Source organism: Schistocerca gregaria, chromosome 1 (assembly GCF_023897955.1).
Source record: "Schistocerca gregaria isolate iqSchGreg1 chromosome 1, iqSchGreg1.2, whole genome shotgun sequence".
Taxonomy (NCBI): Eukaryota; Metazoa; Arthropoda; class Insecta; order Orthoptera; family Acrididae; genus Schistocerca; species Schistocerca gregaria.
This window is the reverse complement of record NC_064920.1, coordinates 793591217-793609196: the sequence shown is the minus strand read 5'-3', so window position 1 is coordinate 793609196 and position 17980 is coordinate 793591217. Positions and strand designations below refer to the sequence as shown.

Sequence of the window (17980 nt, the reverse complement as noted above, 5' to 3'; positions counted from 1 at the left end):
CCAGGTACTTAGTTGAATTGACAGCCTTGAGAATTGTACTATTTATCGAGTAATCGAATTCCAATGGATTTCTTTTGGAACTCACGTGGATCATGATGTATAATAATGGCAATGAAGCCACAATAAAGAGACAAGTTCAATAAAAGTAGTACAATATTGATGGGAATGTGTTAAAAATGTTTATAAAAAAAGTAACAAACATATTCAATATGCGTGTTATACACTGTTGAATAGATTCTGAAGTCACTATGAAACGAGCATATCTGATATACTGATAAACAGACCCACAATTTGTTGCAAATGTAATGTATATTTATGTATGTCTGTCATATAAACCTTTGTGTTAGACTGTAGTCTGCATTTAACATATGAGGTTCCAAGTCAGTCACTGGTGATCAGTGAGTATGCTTAAGTTATGTTGTCAGTAAATACCAATTTACCACTTATCTTAATACCACTGTACTAAGTAGCAAAACAAAGAGTTCTTTATAGTTATGCAATAATGTTAGGCTGTGGTTTGGGATCAGTTAGTGGGACACATTCTGAAACATCAAGAGATACTATTTTAGTACTGGAGGGAAGCATGGGAGGTAAAAATTGTAGAGGTGGGACCAAGAGATGAATACTGTAAGCATATTCAGAAGGATGTAAGTTGCCGTAATTACTCAGAATTGAAGAGGGTTGCACAGGATACAGTAGCATGGAGAGGTGCATCAAACCAGTCTTTGAACTGAAGACCACAACTATAACAACAAGAGAATGGTGGTCAGGCACACAGATATCCTTTTGACCAATGTAGTCGGTCATGTGACAGAGTTGAGGAAGGAGCAAGTAGGTTTGGGAGTCTTTTCCCCTATATACCAGATAGTGTAAGCTTGATAAGGTATTGTGCAACCACTGAGTTGTCCATGCATTAAGTGATAGCATGGCACAATTGGATTGGGCTTAACTATTTTCAGAGAATCAGTTTGCAACTTTGGACATGTGTAAACACTGAACGTCGGTAAAGACATTTGTTGTGGAAGTCTGTTTTAAAGAAATGGTTATTGCAAATAGAAACTTCCTGGCAAATTAAAACTGTGTGCTGGACCAAGACTCAAACTCGGGACCTTTGCCTTTCGCGGGCAAGTGCTCTACCAACTGAGCCACCCAAGCACAACTCACGCCCTGTCTTCACAGCTTTACTTCTGCCAGTACCTCATCTCCTACCTTCCAAACTTTACAAAAGCTCTCCTGCAAACCCTGCAGAACTAGCGCTCCTTTCTTTCAGGAGTGCTAGTTCTGCAGGGTTCGCAGGAGAGCTTCTGTAAAGGAACATAGTCATAATAAAGCTAAGGAATTAAAATTTTGTAAATTAGAGGGTTATTTTGTAGCTAACAGCTACTGTGGCCAGCAACATAAAGGCAGTATGGATGGCTATTTTCGTTCAAGGCACACTGATTAATATGAAAATGTCATTCCTGGATAAACACAAGAGTGTAATAAATCTAGAAATTACTGGTTACTCTTGAACTGAAGGGCGAGGGTAGTAATTACATGAAGCACAAAGTAATAGGAATTTATCACCCACCAAATGCAGATTTTAGGTCTCAGCTTAGTAGTTAGTTTAGACTGGTCCAAGTAGTGTTACTGCACTGGGGGATCCTATATTAATGCAAACTCCAACATGGCTGACTGGAGGCTGACAGATATACCGAATTCATGCAACCTTGTAAACATAGTAGGCACTGATACAAGAGTGACAGACTACACCCCCTACAGGATAGATTATTTCATAATCAGTAGACATGCTACCAACAGTGTTAAGCACAGCTATATACGTAGAATTTCACTGCTCAGACAACTATTGTCAGAGTCTTCAGTACATGGATATAAACATAGCAGAAGCTACAAATTTTATTGGACAGAAATGAATCCTGAATAATCATAATACAAACTGCCTCAAACATAAACTATCCCAGGAAGAATGGGGCAGGATTTATATGCCAAAAGACTCAAACAATAAAAAGGATGAATTCCATGAAACCATTTAGAGACATTATAACCATTGTTGCCAAATTAAAGATGTTAAAAGAACTAACACATAGAAAGAATCCAAAGCTGAAACTACTCAGTAGTCTGTTTAAACTCAAGCAGAATGTTGATGACTTCTTCTTACTTTATAAATCTATAAAGGAGATCATTCTCAAGGAAAAGTATTGCACAGACATGAAAATGTTTAAGACAGAGCTTTCAAATTTCAGGAAAAAGATTCACAGCGATTCAGTCATTAAATTTGACAATGTGTGTAAGCATCCTTGAAGCTCATTAATCAATATCAGAAAGCACCATCAAATATGAATACAGAAGTAATAAGCATACTGCATGAGGCATCATTAATATAAGATCCAAGGAAAATCTGTGGAATTTTTAATAAATACTTGATCGCTCCATATGCCATCCCAGCTCAACTTGTTGAGCAAAACAGCCAGATAAATATTTGGTCACCCAAAGATATAAACTTTGAATTCAGAACTGTAAGTGAACATGAATTAAGTCAAGTAATCAACACATTAAAGACCAATCTCTCAGCTGGCTGAAATGAGATAGTTAAGAAGTGTCACAAAGAATTAGTTAAATCTATTATCCATCTCATTAACTGCAGTATTAGGGAAAACACCTACCTTAACTCATTAAAAATGTGAATAATCAAATCAACATACAAGAAAGGATCCAAAAAACAGGCTGAAAACTTTTGGCCAGATTCATTAAGCCCCTTATTTATCAAAATATTCAAATATGTTTTGCTTTCACAACTAAGTGATTATTTCACAAAAAATAATCTACTCACAGAAACAACATGGTTTCAGGGGAAACCACAGCACTATCACAACAGTCTCTGAATTTTTACATAGACTTTATAATGTATTAGATGAAGGAAATTTGGCAACATGCATGTTCCTTGGATTTTACTAAAGCATTTGATTCAATTAAATGTGACCTATTAATAGAGAAACTTCAGGCATATAGCTTAAAAGATCCAGCAATACTATTGCTGACCAACTACTTCTCAAACCAGAAGCAGAGCACATAGATAACCTATGAAGCTATTGACCAGGTTGTAATCTCCCAATCTTCTAGTGAAACAATGAAATAAAGAGTCCTCCAGGGGTCAATTCTCAGCCCCTTTCTCTGTTTAGAATACATCAATGATGTCACTGACCATGAAACTCTAAAATTGTGTGTTATGCAAATGACCCTTCTCTATTGCTTTTTGGGAAAAATACCTGTGAACTTATTTCTTCTCTAATAGATGCCGTAATAAATATAGCTAAGTGTTTTTATGAACAAGATCTAAATGTAAATATTAACAAATCACAATTATTAAGTTAAATCACAATTGTTATCATTTAAGACAGTTAACTCTAACCATACCTCTCTAAATAATACATATAGAGTTGAAGCAATGGGCACTGATAGCTGCTCATTCTTAGGTCTCTACTTAGATGAAAACATGCAATGGTCAAATCATATTAACTATGTGTATGGGAAGATTAATAATACATTATATCTACTCAGTCACTTAGCAAAAATAGTTACAAACACTACTGTCAAAACTGTCTACTGTGGAACAATATATCATTTATTAAATTATGGTACTGAGCTACGGGGCTGTGCCACAGATATACACCTCAATAGATTAATGTTGCTGCAGAAAAAGACAATGAGAATAATGCTTGGTTTGGGTCATTATGATTCTTATAGAGAGGTTTTTATGCAACATAAGTACTTTACAGTATATTCCTAGTATTTCAATAAGATAATTTTATTTTTTGTACATCATCAAAAAGAGTTTAGAAAATGCAATGTTATACCTGATCATGATACTAGAAACAAACTGCTTCAAGCAAAAAACAAATCTAAAAATAACAGATCACAGCTCTTACATCAATGATCAAATCTGGTTTAACAAACTGCCAAAAGACTTATATGTGCGTGATGGAAATATCTTCAATAGGAAACATATATTATTCCTGAGAAAGATGGAGTTGCAGATAGGCACAACAAAAGACTGTCACAAAATGAGCTTTGGGCAACAAGTTTCATGGGTTGATTTGCGGCAGTTGACCAGACTGACAAGCAACAGTACCTCCATTATGACAGCTGCCACCCATTCCATATCAAACAGTCCCTTCCCTACAGCCTAGGCCTTTGTGGCAAATGAATCTGCTCCAGTCCTGAATCACTGAACCATTATACCAACAGCCTGAAAACAGCTTTTGCATCCCGCAACTACCCTCCCGACCTGGTACAGAAGCAAATAACCAGAGCCACTTCCTCATCCCCTCAAACCCAGAACCTCTCACAGAAGTGCCCCACTTGTGACAGGATACTTCCCGGGACTGGATCAGACTCTGAATGTGGCTCTCCAGCAGGGATACTACTAACTAAAATCCTGCCCCGAAATGAGATCCATCCTTCATGAAATCCTCCCCACTCCACCAAGAGTGTCTTTCCGCCATCCACCTAACCTTCGTAACCTCTTGGTTCATCCCTATGAAATCCCCAAACCACCTTCCCTACCCTCTGGCTCCTACCCTTGTAACTGCCTCTGGTGTAAACCCTGTCCCATGCACCCTCCCACCATCACCTACTCCAGTCCTATAACCCAGAAGGTGTACACGATTAAAGGCAGAGCCACGTGTGAAAGCACCCACATGATTTACCAACTGACCTGCCTACACTGTGACACTTTCTATGTGGGAATGACCAGCAACAAACTGTCCATTCGCATGAATAAACACAGGCAGACAGTGTTTGTTGGTAATGAGGATCACCCTGTGGCTAAACATGCCTTGGTGCACGGCCAACACATCTTGGCACAGTGTTACACCATCTGGGTTATCTGGATACTTCCCACCAACACCAACCTATCCGAACACCAGAGATGGGAACTTGCCCTTCAGTATATCCTCTCTTCTCGATATCCGCCAGGCCTCAACCTCCGCTAATTTCAAGTTGCCGCCCCTCATACCTCACCTGTCTTTCAACAACTTCTTTGCCTCGACTGACATCTCTGCCCGAGCTCTTTGCCTTTACAAATGTCTGCTTGTGTCTGTGTATGTGCAGATGGATATGTGTGTGTGTGTGTGTGTGTGTGTGTGTGTGTGTGTGTGTGTGTGTACACCTGTCCTTTTTTCCCCCTAAGGTAAGTCTTTCTGCTCCCGGGATTGGAATGACTCCTTACCCTTTCCCTTAAAACCCACATCCTTTCGTCTTTCCCTCTCCTTCGCTCTTTCCTGAAGAAGCAACCGTTGGTTGCAAAAGCTTGAATTTTGTGTGTATGTTCGTGTATCTATTGACCCGCCCACGCTTTTGTTTGGTAAGTCACATCAACTTTGTTTTTAGATATATTTTTCTCAAGTCGAATATTTCCCTCTATTATATTCATCATAGAGTGAGAGAGGGGGGGGAGGGGGGGGGAGGAACATTCCACATGGGAAAAATATATCTAAAAACAAAGATGATGTGACTTACCAAACAAAAGTGCTGGCAAGTCGATAGACACACAAACATACACACAAAATTCAAGCTTTCACAACCAACGGTTGCTTCTTCAGGAAAGAGGGAAGGAGAGGGAAAGATGAAAGGATGTGGTTTTTAACGGAGAGGGTAAGGAGTCATTCCATCCAGGGAATGGAAAGACTTTCCTGAAGGGGAAAAAAGGACAGGTATACACTCGCCCACACACACATATCCATCTGCACATACACAGACACAAGCAGACAATATATTACATGTACCCTTGACAACATCCATACAATATTTATTGTCAACAGATGGATAAATAAATAAAATTAAAAAAAAAAATTAAACAATCATGACATTTGATAAGATTCGAACATACAACCTTCAACATTGTGAGTTATTCCAATACTTGAAGTGTCAACTACCAATTTATTTTAATCACTCTAGAGTTTTATAGCAAAATTTAAACTTCAAGTTATTAGCTATGCAAAGGAATGTGGAAAGTGGGAAGCTGGATGCAGATTTGATGTTAATGAAAAAAACACTCATTAGTGATGTGTAAGTAAAGCGAAATTCTTAAATTGTTCAAAACTTCAGTATGCATTTCTAGGACAAAAAGCAAATATTCAGATGCATAAAAACACTTGCTTGATTTTTTTAGTTCAAAATAGAAATTGTGGGTATGTCATTATGGTGGAAAAGATACAAATTGAAGGTTGAAAAATAGCAAACAAAAGAAACATATTGCCCACAGTATTTAAAGTTTCATATGAATGGTTTTGTAATTTATGCAATGAAATGATTCATTGCAGAACTACAATTGTGCAAAAACTGCCTCAAGCATTGAAAACAGTTTAATATCTTTTCAGTGTTACGTAAACCAACTTCAACAAGAAATCTGTTATTTATTTTCCCAGATAGGGGACACAGACAAACACAGGTCTATTTTGATATGCCAAGCAGCACCACAGTAAATAACATACAGGAATGCAGTGTGCAATACGTAGAGGTGGTGCTAAAGAGCAGCAGTGCACAGTGATGTTGAGCATTATGGCTGTTGGATAAAAATCGCCTCTGTATGTGGGCTTTAATAAGAAGGCCCTGATCAAGGGAGAAAGCTTCCCAACTGGTATCCTTGTAAGATGTCACGACAGTGAAAGGATGGCAGAGAAACTGATCCTAGACTAGATTTCTGCAGTGTGGAATAAACAGCAAAGAGACCTTCTTCTTGCAGAATTAGTGCTTGTGTTGGATAGTTTTTGCAGGCACAATAGTGATGGCGTCAAATAAAACATGCAAGAAGGAAACTTTGACCTAGTGATTATGCCTGGTGTCATGACAAGTGCATTGCAGCCTTTGAATGTGTGTATCAGTCATCCATTCAAAACTAGTATAAGACAAGTCTATACAGATTACTTTGATGCCAGGAGGCTGTTTGCATTGTGCTCTGGGAGAACTGTGCCATTGGAATTTGGCTGCTGGTGATCATTATAAGAACTTGTCATGATAAGTTTTCTTTAAAAAACTGGGATATCCAATAATCTTCATGGGACTGAAGATAACCTTCTTTATAACTGTGACCCTGAGCATCATTCTGGATTGTCTAATGAGGATGAAGAATCAGATGCTAGTGACTCTGTGAAGTGATTGTGCTTCATGTGGGCAAAATGGGTAGTCTTGTGTTAATCTGTCACAATGTGTAATATTTCAGTGTGTTCAGATTTAATATACACTCCTGGAAATGGAAAAAAGAACACATTGACACCGGTGTGTCAGACCCACCATACTTGCTCCGGACACTGCGAGAGAGCTGTACAAGCAATGATCACACGCACGGCACAGCGGACACACCAGGAACCGCGGTGTTGGCCGTCGAATGGCGCTGGCTGTGCAGCATTTGTGCACCGCCGCCGTCAGTGTCAGCCAGTTCGCCGTGGCATACGGAGCTCCATCGCAGTCTTTAACACTGGTAGCATGCCGTGACAGCGTGGACGTGAACCGTATGTGCAGTTGACGGACTTTCAGCGAGGGCGTATAGTGGGCATGCGGGAGGCCGGGTGGGCGTACCGCCGAATTGCTCAACACGTGGGGCGTGAGGTCTCCACAGTACATCGATGTTGTCGCCAGTGGTCGGCGGAAGGTGCACGTGCCCGTCGACCTGGGACCGGACCGCAGTGACGCACGGATGCACGCTAAGACCGTAGGATCCTACACAGTGCCATAGGGGACCACAAGCCACTTCCCAGCAAATTAGGGACACTGTTGCTCCTGGGGTATCGGTGAGGACCATTCGCAACCGCCTCCATGAAGCTGGGCTACAGTCCCGCACACCATTAGGCCGTCTTCCGCTCACGCCCCAACATCGTGCAGCCCGCCTCCAGTGGTGTCGCGACAGGCGTGAATGGAGGGACGAATGGAGACGTGTCATCTTCAGCGATGAGAGTCGCTTCTGCCTTGGTGCCAATGATGGTCGTATGCGTGTTTGGCGACGTGCAGGTGAGCGCCACAATCAGAACTGCATACGACCGAGGCACACAGGGCCAACACCCGGCATCATGGTGTGGGGAGCGATCTCCTACACTGGCCGTACACCTCTGGTGATCATCGAGGGGACACTGAATAGTGCACGGTACATCCAAACCGTCATCGAACCCATCGTTCTACCATTCCTAGACCGGCAAGGGAACTTGCTGTTCCAACAGGACAATGCACGTCCGCATGTATCCCGTGCCACCCAACATGCTCTAGAAGGTGTAAGTCAACTTGCCTGGTCAGCAAGATCTCCAGATCTGTCCCCCATTGAGCATGTTTGGGACTGAATGAAGCGTCGTCTCACGCGGTCTGCACGTCCAGCACGAACGCTGGTCCAACTGAGGCGCCAGGTGGAAATGGCATGGCAAGCCGTTCCACAGGACTACATCCAGCATCTCTATGATTGTCCCCATGGGAGAATAGCAGCCTGCATTGCTGCGAAAGGTGGATATACACTGTACTAGTGCCAACATTGTGCATGCTCTGTTGCCTGTGTCTATGTGCCTGTGGTTCTGTCAGTGTGATCATGTGATGTATCTGACCCAAGGAATGTGTCAATAAAGTTTCCCCTTCCTGGGACTATGAATTCACGGTGTTCTTATTTCAATTTCCAGGAGTGTACATGTAATTATATATTTTTATCAAAAGCCATAAAAATTTATTATTAGTCTGTTCAACATTATGTGAATTTTACCTCCATCTGTCTAAGCCAGATATTATTACAATTCTTCATGTATGTGGCTAGAGTGTTCATAAATGCTTTAAGTCTGTTAAAGTTATTGGAAGCCTGTATTTTCAACTACTAAAAATGAGGAAGCAGTCAACACTACCAGACATAAGCAAAAATCAGACAAAAATGCAACAGTTGATAGTGTTTTTAGTAGATAAAACAAAATGTGTAAAGTAAAATATATGCCTCTTTAAAAGTAGCAGAACGGCTTTCACATATCTTTAATAATAAATCTCACTGATGCAGTAACTACTACATATTTTTTTTAGAACATTGTAGCTTCATTGAACATATCAAATTTAAACCATACCAAATTCAAACATGTATAACATTTCTGTGTTCTGGAACTTCATGTGTTATGTACACCACCTTCTTTTTACAGGCATGTAGATGTGTTGAACACATTTTTGTCTGGCTGGCTGTGCTGAAACAGCTGTTGATATCAACTGAGGCTATTTGATTTATATCAGAACATCATTTGCTTGCACCAATCACAAATCATTTGCATGCACCACACTGTTGTTCTTCAGAAATTGAACAAGTTGAACAAACAAGCTGATGCATTTTGCAAAATAAAGTCACTTTTCTTTTTTTAAGAACAGCTACCATATTAAGTCTTTCAACCCCCTAGATACATGTACATGTCATTTTGAAAGTGACATTTATGATCTGAGAGGGAAAAAACCTCAATTACAGGTTGCACTGTGATTTTTCAAGCCAAAACTTAGAAAATAAGTGTGACCTTTATTTGCACAAATACAGTATGTGCCATGAGCAAAGGTTTCCAGTTCCCATGCTGTCCATATTCATCTCTCTGTATGATTACATGCACTTGTTTCCTGTCAGTTTTTACCTCATGTGTAATAGCTTCAGATTACAAATTTCTTGATTTAGTTAGTAGCTTGTGCATGTATTCTTTTACATTTGTCTGCTGTATGTGTTTTGAGACCTTAATCATTGTTGTAAAATGCAAATTTTAACGGCCAGAAATTTAAAATTACTAAAATTGTCCAGTCTGTTGCACTGAGGTCTTCTGGCATTTGTTAGATAAGCAAAGTTATATCTCCATTTATGGAGGATATCTAAATTTGGGGTTGTGGTGCCAGTCCAGAGGAAACAGAAGCTTACCACACAGCATAATAGCCTTGGGAATTTTATTAATGATGTCATTTCCTGAATAATATATCATTTAACACCATTTCTACAAACCATGTTTAAGTTCAATTTTTTACATAAATGTCAGAATTAATATATTTGATTTAATTCCAGAAGTTGAGTTGCTATGTCTCAGCCTTCCTTACTTGTATCTCCAATGCCACAAACAGCTCATTCTACAGTGCGGTGTTATCCCACCAGTGTATTCCTAATACATTTATATATTTTCATTTCTTACAACATCTTAGTTTGTTACATTAGGAACCTGTGCTTCGTTCTTCTTTAGTCCTTTTACCTTCCCAGTATTGAAGTAAGTGATGTTAACATAAGCTTCATAATTTATGGTATCATTATTTCTATAAAATGAATGTAATTAATGCAAATTGATCATGAAAATTCCCGGTATTTATCTTGAGTGGCCTTCCAAATGTTTCCAACTGACCCAATCATAATACACAAACAGAAAAACGTAAGTAGTGTATTACCTTTGAGCAGTTTTGTTCCATTAAGTCAGTTGATAGACATTTGATCTGACAGTCATAAAGTCAGAATAATTGACAACTCATTCAAAAAAAATTAATCAATTTCACACATAAAATGTTACTAAATTAGGTGGAAAACATCCCAATTGAAAATACAGGAGCCAACTGATGTATGCAATAAGAATCTTTACCTTGACAAGTCTTCCAGTCTGGACCAAGCATGAATCCCATGGGGCACAAACAAAAGGCATTGCCTAATGTGTTCAGGCAGCCATGTGAACAACCAGCTTTCCCACTAGCACATTCATCTTCATCTTCACATGTATGGTTGTCACTAGATAGTCTTGTACCTGGCAGAGCTTCACAAGAACATTTGTAACTACCCCATTCATTGTGACAAACATCTTGACAAGGTCCATGACCATTACGCAGCAAGCATTCATTTACATCTGTAATTATATATGCTAAAATAAGTAAAAAATAAGTATGCCAGATAATGAAGTAAAAATGTTTCTTGTAAAGTAAAAATCATGTAACACCTGTACATTGTTATACAACACTGTGCATTTTCAAGTAACAATATGCAATATATAAGCTACAAAACTTCTTATTTATCATTGTACAAGCTTTTTACATGTGTTTTTCGTGCATGCCAAGCAAAAACAGACATCAGACATGACTGTCAGAAATAACTGAAGCACAAGTTGATTCTTTATTCAAGAGCCACCAAAAGACAAACATCAAAATCAGAGCTGATTTTGATTGATTTATTTATTTTACACATGTAGTTCCATAGGACCAAATTGACGAGAAAACCTCCAAGGTGATGGAATATGTCAGTAGATGAAATTACTACATAACAGATAAAATAAAGTCTTTATGAAGCCAAAAAATGATGAGCCATAAATTTTTATAAACACAATCAACAATACAATGCAGGAATCAACTTAATTTTTCAAGGAACTCCTCAGCAGAATAGAAAGAATGACCCAAGAGGAAACTCTTCAATTTCAATTTGACAGCTCATGGGTTACTGCTGAGATTTTTGAGTTCTAGTGGTAGCTTATTGAAAATGAATGCAGCAGTACACTGCACACCTTTTTGCACAAGAGTCAAGGAATTGTGATCTAAACACAGATTGGATTTCTGTCTAGTATTAACTGAGTGCAAGCTGCTAATTCTTGGGAATAAGCTGGTATTGTCAACAGGAAATGAAAGTAAACAATGTGTATATTGAGAGTGCAATGTCAGAATACCCAGACTAATGAACAGGGATTGACAAGAGTTTCGTGAAGTTACATCACTTATTGCCTGAACTGCCTATTTCTGAGCCAAAAATATCTTTTGAGAATGGGAAGAGTTACCCCAAAATTTAATAACATATGTCATAAGCAAATGAAAATAAGCAAAGTATCATAAAATTTTATAATACCATTTCTACTATCCGAATGGTATGTGAAGTAAGTGATAGTTCAACACAAAAAGTCTTTTTATGTTGAACTATCACTTACTTCACATACCATGCAGATAGTAAAATTCATAGGTACAGGAATTAATTAAGAAATTTGAGTCTTTATTTTTATGAATTTTTACAGTAGTTGCTTTGTCAGTGGAATTGACAGGACAGGAAAAGTGAACTAAAATATGAAGTACTATCAAGATATATAGCAGTTTGAGAGAATGAAAAGTCATTTATAACTTCTGATTAGTTGAGGTACAAGCACAGAGAGGATGACAGAAAGAAGTATAAGTTAATAAATGAGAAAAAGGAGGAGGGTAAGGAGTAACAGTCTTGTTACAAATCTAAGACTCACTTGGCCCAGTTGATAGCACCCTGTTAGGATCACAATGAAAACATCAGTGGTAGTGGAGGCAGAAAGAATGGATTCTGGAATGGTGGAACTAGTAGAAGAAGCAACACAAGAAAAAATCCACAGTGTATATTATTTGCAACAAGTGGTGAAGAGGCCAATGTCTCTTCATCGGAAGTGTGGCTGGAAACATATTCCTTGGGGCTAACAGTCCTGAGTAGTATCTTTAGGAGATTTGTTCCCCTAACTCAACAAGCAGACAGCATTTGTATTGCATTTTTAAGATATTTCAGAGTAAATGGAAGTAGGCCTATGATGTGCAAAGTATGAATTGGAGCATTCTGACACAGTCCTTAAACAACAAACCCATAGAATCAAACACAGAGACATAAATTACCTAGCCACTTTTAATGCAAAATTCACTTGTAAATACAGGAACTCTTAAAACTTTAATAAACTTTCTAGAGGAAAAACTATAATGATAACAGCACTGCAGGAAACAAGACTTACTGTTGAACATCCTTTCAGTTCATGAGGATTCAGAATATTTCAGGGAAAATCAGGAAAAAGATTTATGAAGATTGTACCCCAATTTGGAACAGGTTACATTGCAAACAAAAACATATTTACTCAGTAATAGAATTTCAACCAATTGATGAAAGAATGTTTGCACTAACATTTAAATCATTGAACAAAGTTAATACAATTTTAAATACACATACACCAACAAATGAGAAAAATGAAACACAGAAAAAGCAAACATGAATTTTTTGGTAAAATGTGTCGAGAACCCTAGATCATATTCCATAAAAAAACACAGTATTACTATTTAGGGACTTTAATGCACAAGTTGGCAGAGAATATCAGCACAGATCAATAGTAGAAAAACTGCATGCCCATAAAAGAATCAACATAAATGGGAAAAATTACCTAAGCCTTTGCATACAGCATAACATGGCTAAAATATATATTCTTCAGAAAACTTCTTAGAAAAACAAGCTACAAGGGTATCACCAAATCAGATTTATGGTGAAAAACAACTTGATGACATTGTTATAAATAGACAGTCTGCAGTGGAGGTACTTATTGTAAAAGTTGCCAAGAGTGCTGGTTTAAATTCAGACCACTACATATTATTAAATTCAAAATTAGATCAATATTTCCAAAAACAAAAGGACCAATACCAATCCAGAAAGTTTGATATACAGAATTTATCTTGAGAAAATTATTACAAAATACAGTTGGAAAAAAGAATATCTAAATATTCGGAACAATTTCAAAAAGATGTTATTCAGACTGCAGAAGAAACTACTACTCTTAAAAAGGAAGGGAAACATGTCCAGTGGAATGATGATTATGATGAGATAATTATAAAGAAACAACAAGCTTGGAATATCTTGAATGCAAACAAAATGGTAAGAACAGAACAAATATAACAAGCTAGAAAACATGCATCAAAAGCTCTCAAAAAGATCAGAACACAACATATAAAAGATCAGTTAATGTCAACTGAGTCACATTTTAAGCACAACAACAAAAAGAACTTTTATAAAGCGTTAGAGAAGTTAACAGACAATAAAATTAACTTCAAAGATGAACTGAATTGAAATTATACCTGGTTGACAACTCCTACACCATGGAAGATCTTACAAGGGAGTGAGTGGTTGGATGTTTTGCAGAGAGAGGGAGGGGGGGAGAGAGAGAAAGAGAGAGAGAGAGAGAGAGAGAGAGAGAGAGAGAGAGAGAGAGAGATTGCAAATAGTTAACTATAGATCACTGTATGGAAAACATTAAGACAATTATCTTAATGTTGAGCTTCCAGCATTCCCAACTCTGCATGCTGCAGAACACATACCTTCTGTTTCAAAATGGACTATAACTTTCTGAACTGGATGTGAATCTATCCAGTGGTCCTATGTATAATAGCACTGGTGGATCCCCATGTTCTGGCTGTCTTCATGGTTGCTGTGATGTTCAAATGGAGTTACTTTTGCATTGGAAGCCCTGATCATTAGTGAGCAGTTCAGGACTACATGTGAATGACATGGACAATGCCTCTGCACTTTTGACTCTACTTTTGTCTCCTCAGTATATGAAATCATCATCTATTTCACAAATGACTTCTGACAAGCAATGCAGGATTGAGAACAGACCAAAGTAGTGCTTCAGTAAATTTTATGATAGCCAGACCTCAGGAACCTATATTAAGTCATCTGGGTTGTAGCTTATAGGTTGGTTTACTGTGTGCATTTGCTGTTTGTAGTCACAGTCTTGCTGAGAAAATTTCTTATGAGCTGTAGGCCCAGAGACAGAGCAATTTACTCTTACATTGATGAGATGGCAGAAAGAAATGAAAACAGATATCAAGTTTTACTTTTTGATGGAAGAATTTCAGAAGTAGGACATTTTAAATGAAAAGTATTCTGTATGAATTCATTCACTGGATCTTACTGCATATTAACACACACATTGTCGAATTTATGGATACAGATAAAAGGCCAACAGCCTTACCACTGTGGTAACACTGTTTCCTGTCAGATCAGCAAAGTTAAGCAGTGTTGGGCTTGGCTGGCATTTGGCTAAGTAACAGCAGGTCTGCTGAACACTGTTGGCAAGTGTGGTGCACTCAGCCCTTGTGAGGGCAGTCGAGGAGCTATTTGACCAAGAAGTAGCAACTCTGATCATGAAAACTGAGAACAGCCAGGAGAGTGATGAGCTGACCACATGCCTTCTCATATCTACATCCAGTGATGGCTATCAGCTGACAATGACAATATTGTCATTGACTGACAATATTGTCAGGCTTTCCAAGTCCTGTTCAGATATAGCAACAGATGTAGAAAAAGAATGGACAGGAAAAAATCTTGAAAATTCACAGAAATGATAACAACTGATGTTTGAAAATAATAGAAAACTGAAAATTAGTAGAAGACTGCAGTAATGAATTTCTAACAAGTATCAACTTGTGTGATACATCTGAATGAAAAACATTGCTGGTCAGCTACTTCTACGGAAGTGGCTACCATAATCCAACTAAGTTTAACCCAACATGATCTGTTGCCTGAAGTGGTGGGTTATGAAACTGATACTGTGTATCATAACTTGCCAATAATCTGTATTACCAAACCACTATCCTGGAACCCAGTACCAATTGCTGGCCATCTCTCTAATAACTTCAAGGGCAACAAAAACTTTATTTTCAGTATTAAACATAACTTTTAACTGAATTTAAAAATTTCACATGCAATTATAATCTAATCGTTACGATGTTGTCAGAAACTGTGTGTCTAACTAACATTACACATAATTCCAAATTGTTGTGAAACCTTTTTCTCTCTGACATGCTTCACACAATTATAGAAGGAACAAAGTGTATCACGTACTACATTTTCACTGTTCACACAGTCAAACTTCAGCCTCAGGCATGACATTTTAATTTATGACATTTTTCTTTTAATTCTATTCACAATACACTTTCCATACAATATCTACATATATCATTGAATGTATCTGCAAAATTATAGCACTGAATGATACATGGGTCAAGAGATGTGGCCTCATAAATATTGAGATGCATGAAAAACTAGATTTTGCTTAAAATGAAGCATAAATTGCTCAGACTATATTCATTCAGCAGATCTTAGTGAGGGCATTTAAAGGCTTCCAATAAACTTTAAGCATACTTTCAAACCTTACCTAAATTTCTTCTCTCTTACATGCTTAATGCAAATATTTAGCACATTTACTTATTTGTAAAGCAATTAGATGTCTGAACCTCTTTTGTAAATGGGAGTTCCATTCCTTGAAGAATTAGGTATTTACTGGTCCTAAATAATATCATAACATTGTAACTGCAACCAAGACATTGTCAACAGAAACTCTGAAATTGAGCTTTGTAAAAAATATGCTGATGGGTCAAAAAGTAGTTGGGATAGCCTTAAGAAGAAATCTACAGTAGACTCAAAATAGAACACCATTGTTAATATGTACAGAAATAATTTCAAACATAGAAAACCACAGTGCAAAAACAAAATTCTGAATTTTGATCGCAAGGACAAGCAAAGTTCAGGCAGAGAAAAACAGCTTGCTTTTAAAGACCATGAGTGCAGTAAAGGTGACCATAAAAGACCTGACTGTGATAAAAGAAACAGAGACTTAGACAGTTCCATAAACTGTTGGTGTAGTTATTAACAAGTGTTGTACAATTAATGTGCAAGTATGAAAGATAGTCACTAAAGAATTATGGAGATATACTGGTGTATATATATATATGTATATATGACCTATGCAGCTCTTCTGATCGTCCCCTAGCCTTAGTCCAGGAGGGCATAGACATCTGTACGTCCCAGCACTATTCTGGCACTTGTGTTCACATCCTCCATTCGAAGTTGCACATTCATCAATGTCTGAAAAAATAATTTCCATCCACTAGTTTGCAACATAAGTAATAGATATATATTTGGTCATCAACAATAAACAAAGAATTTAAAGACTGCACATTGCTAGTGGCATTATTAATGAGCATGTTTCAATAAGGACATCCCAGATATAAAATTACATAAAAAATTATTTATAATTTAAAAATTGACATACAATCAAGTTGAAACAAAATACATTATTAGGGGATGTTGCATATTACGTCAGTTTATTGGGAAGTACACAAATACTCCTCAAATTGTTTCCTTCTCTTTCTGCTTACATGACTCATTTGGAGCTTGAGATTTTGATCTAATTTTGCCTTCTGAGCTCACAACTTCAGAAGCGAATTAACATTGTAATTGTTGGAGCAGAATAACGGGAATGACTATATACAATGATGTTTTAAATTACTCTAGATTTCTAGAAGTTACCTGAATAAATATTAACTTGTTTTTAGAAATTCTAAATTCGCTATTGACATATTTTGTATTTACATTGAATTTAAACTCTTGATTTACTAATTGTTCTGGATTTCTAAGGTTTGCTACACAGAAACAGTTGTATGTTTTTTTCAGTGGCCTGTAATGAATAAAATCATTTAATAACCTACCCCTTCTGGGACATGGGGAGGCATGTTGGCCCCTGATGGAATTGACCTCATGGATTAATAATGGCATACAGCATGTTGGCCATCCTGGATTAATCCTTCCCCACAGTGTTAAAGTGTCTCAAAAGACACACACTATAGCTTGTCTTGCAAGATATGTACTGTATTTGCTTCTCATCTTTTGTCATTTCATCCTGCTGTTGCCTAGTTCCATTTTACTCCCCCTCCTCTTCCTCTCCTACTATATATTTAATTCTTACTGAAAAATGGTCTGTTATTGGCATTTATCTATTTACTGATTTTCTTTTCTTCTTTCTATTCCACATTGTTTTATGTCCTAATATTTTTCCTGTGGTAGTTTTTTCACCCTTATTCATCTGTTTACCATATTTACTCGAATCTAAGCCGCACTTTTTTTACGGTGTTTGTAATCCAAAAAAGCACCTACGGCTTAGAATCGAGTGCAAAGTAAGCGGAAGTTTTGAAAAATGTTGGCAGGTGCCGCCACAACTAACTTCTGCCATCGAATATATGTAGTGCTACACAGGCATGCTTTGCAGGCACAAAAATAAATACTGGCGCCAAAAACTCTGCATCAGTAAATAAATAAAAAAAAAGGTGGCAGACAAGCTTTTTTTCTCTGCCCCGAGTTTCGACCACTGCATTTTCATACATTATCCAACGAAGTAAATGCAAATTCCATATTGTTCGTCTTTGAATGTAGCAGCGTTTCAAT

At 37.6% G+C, this 17980-nt stretch overlaps 1 protein-coding gene across 5 annotated transcripts in view; it reads right to left on the bottom strand.

Annotated features, from left to right (window-relative positions):
- The window catches only part of LOC126269881 (uncharacterized), a 324469-nt gene that overhangs the window by 18422 nt on the left and 288067 nt on the right, over positions 1-17980 (bottom strand). For all 5 annotated transcript variants that reach the window (XM_049974025.1, XM_049974027.1, XM_049974026.1 and 2 more), the window contains 2 exons: positions 16502-16624; positions 10599-10856 (listed from right to left, as the gene is read on the bottom strand). In XM_049974025.1, coding sequence (XP_049829982.1) covers positions 10599-10856; positions 16502-16624 — 381 coding nt within the window. The remainder of the gene's footprint in view (positions 1-10598; positions 10857-16501; positions 16625-17980) is intronic.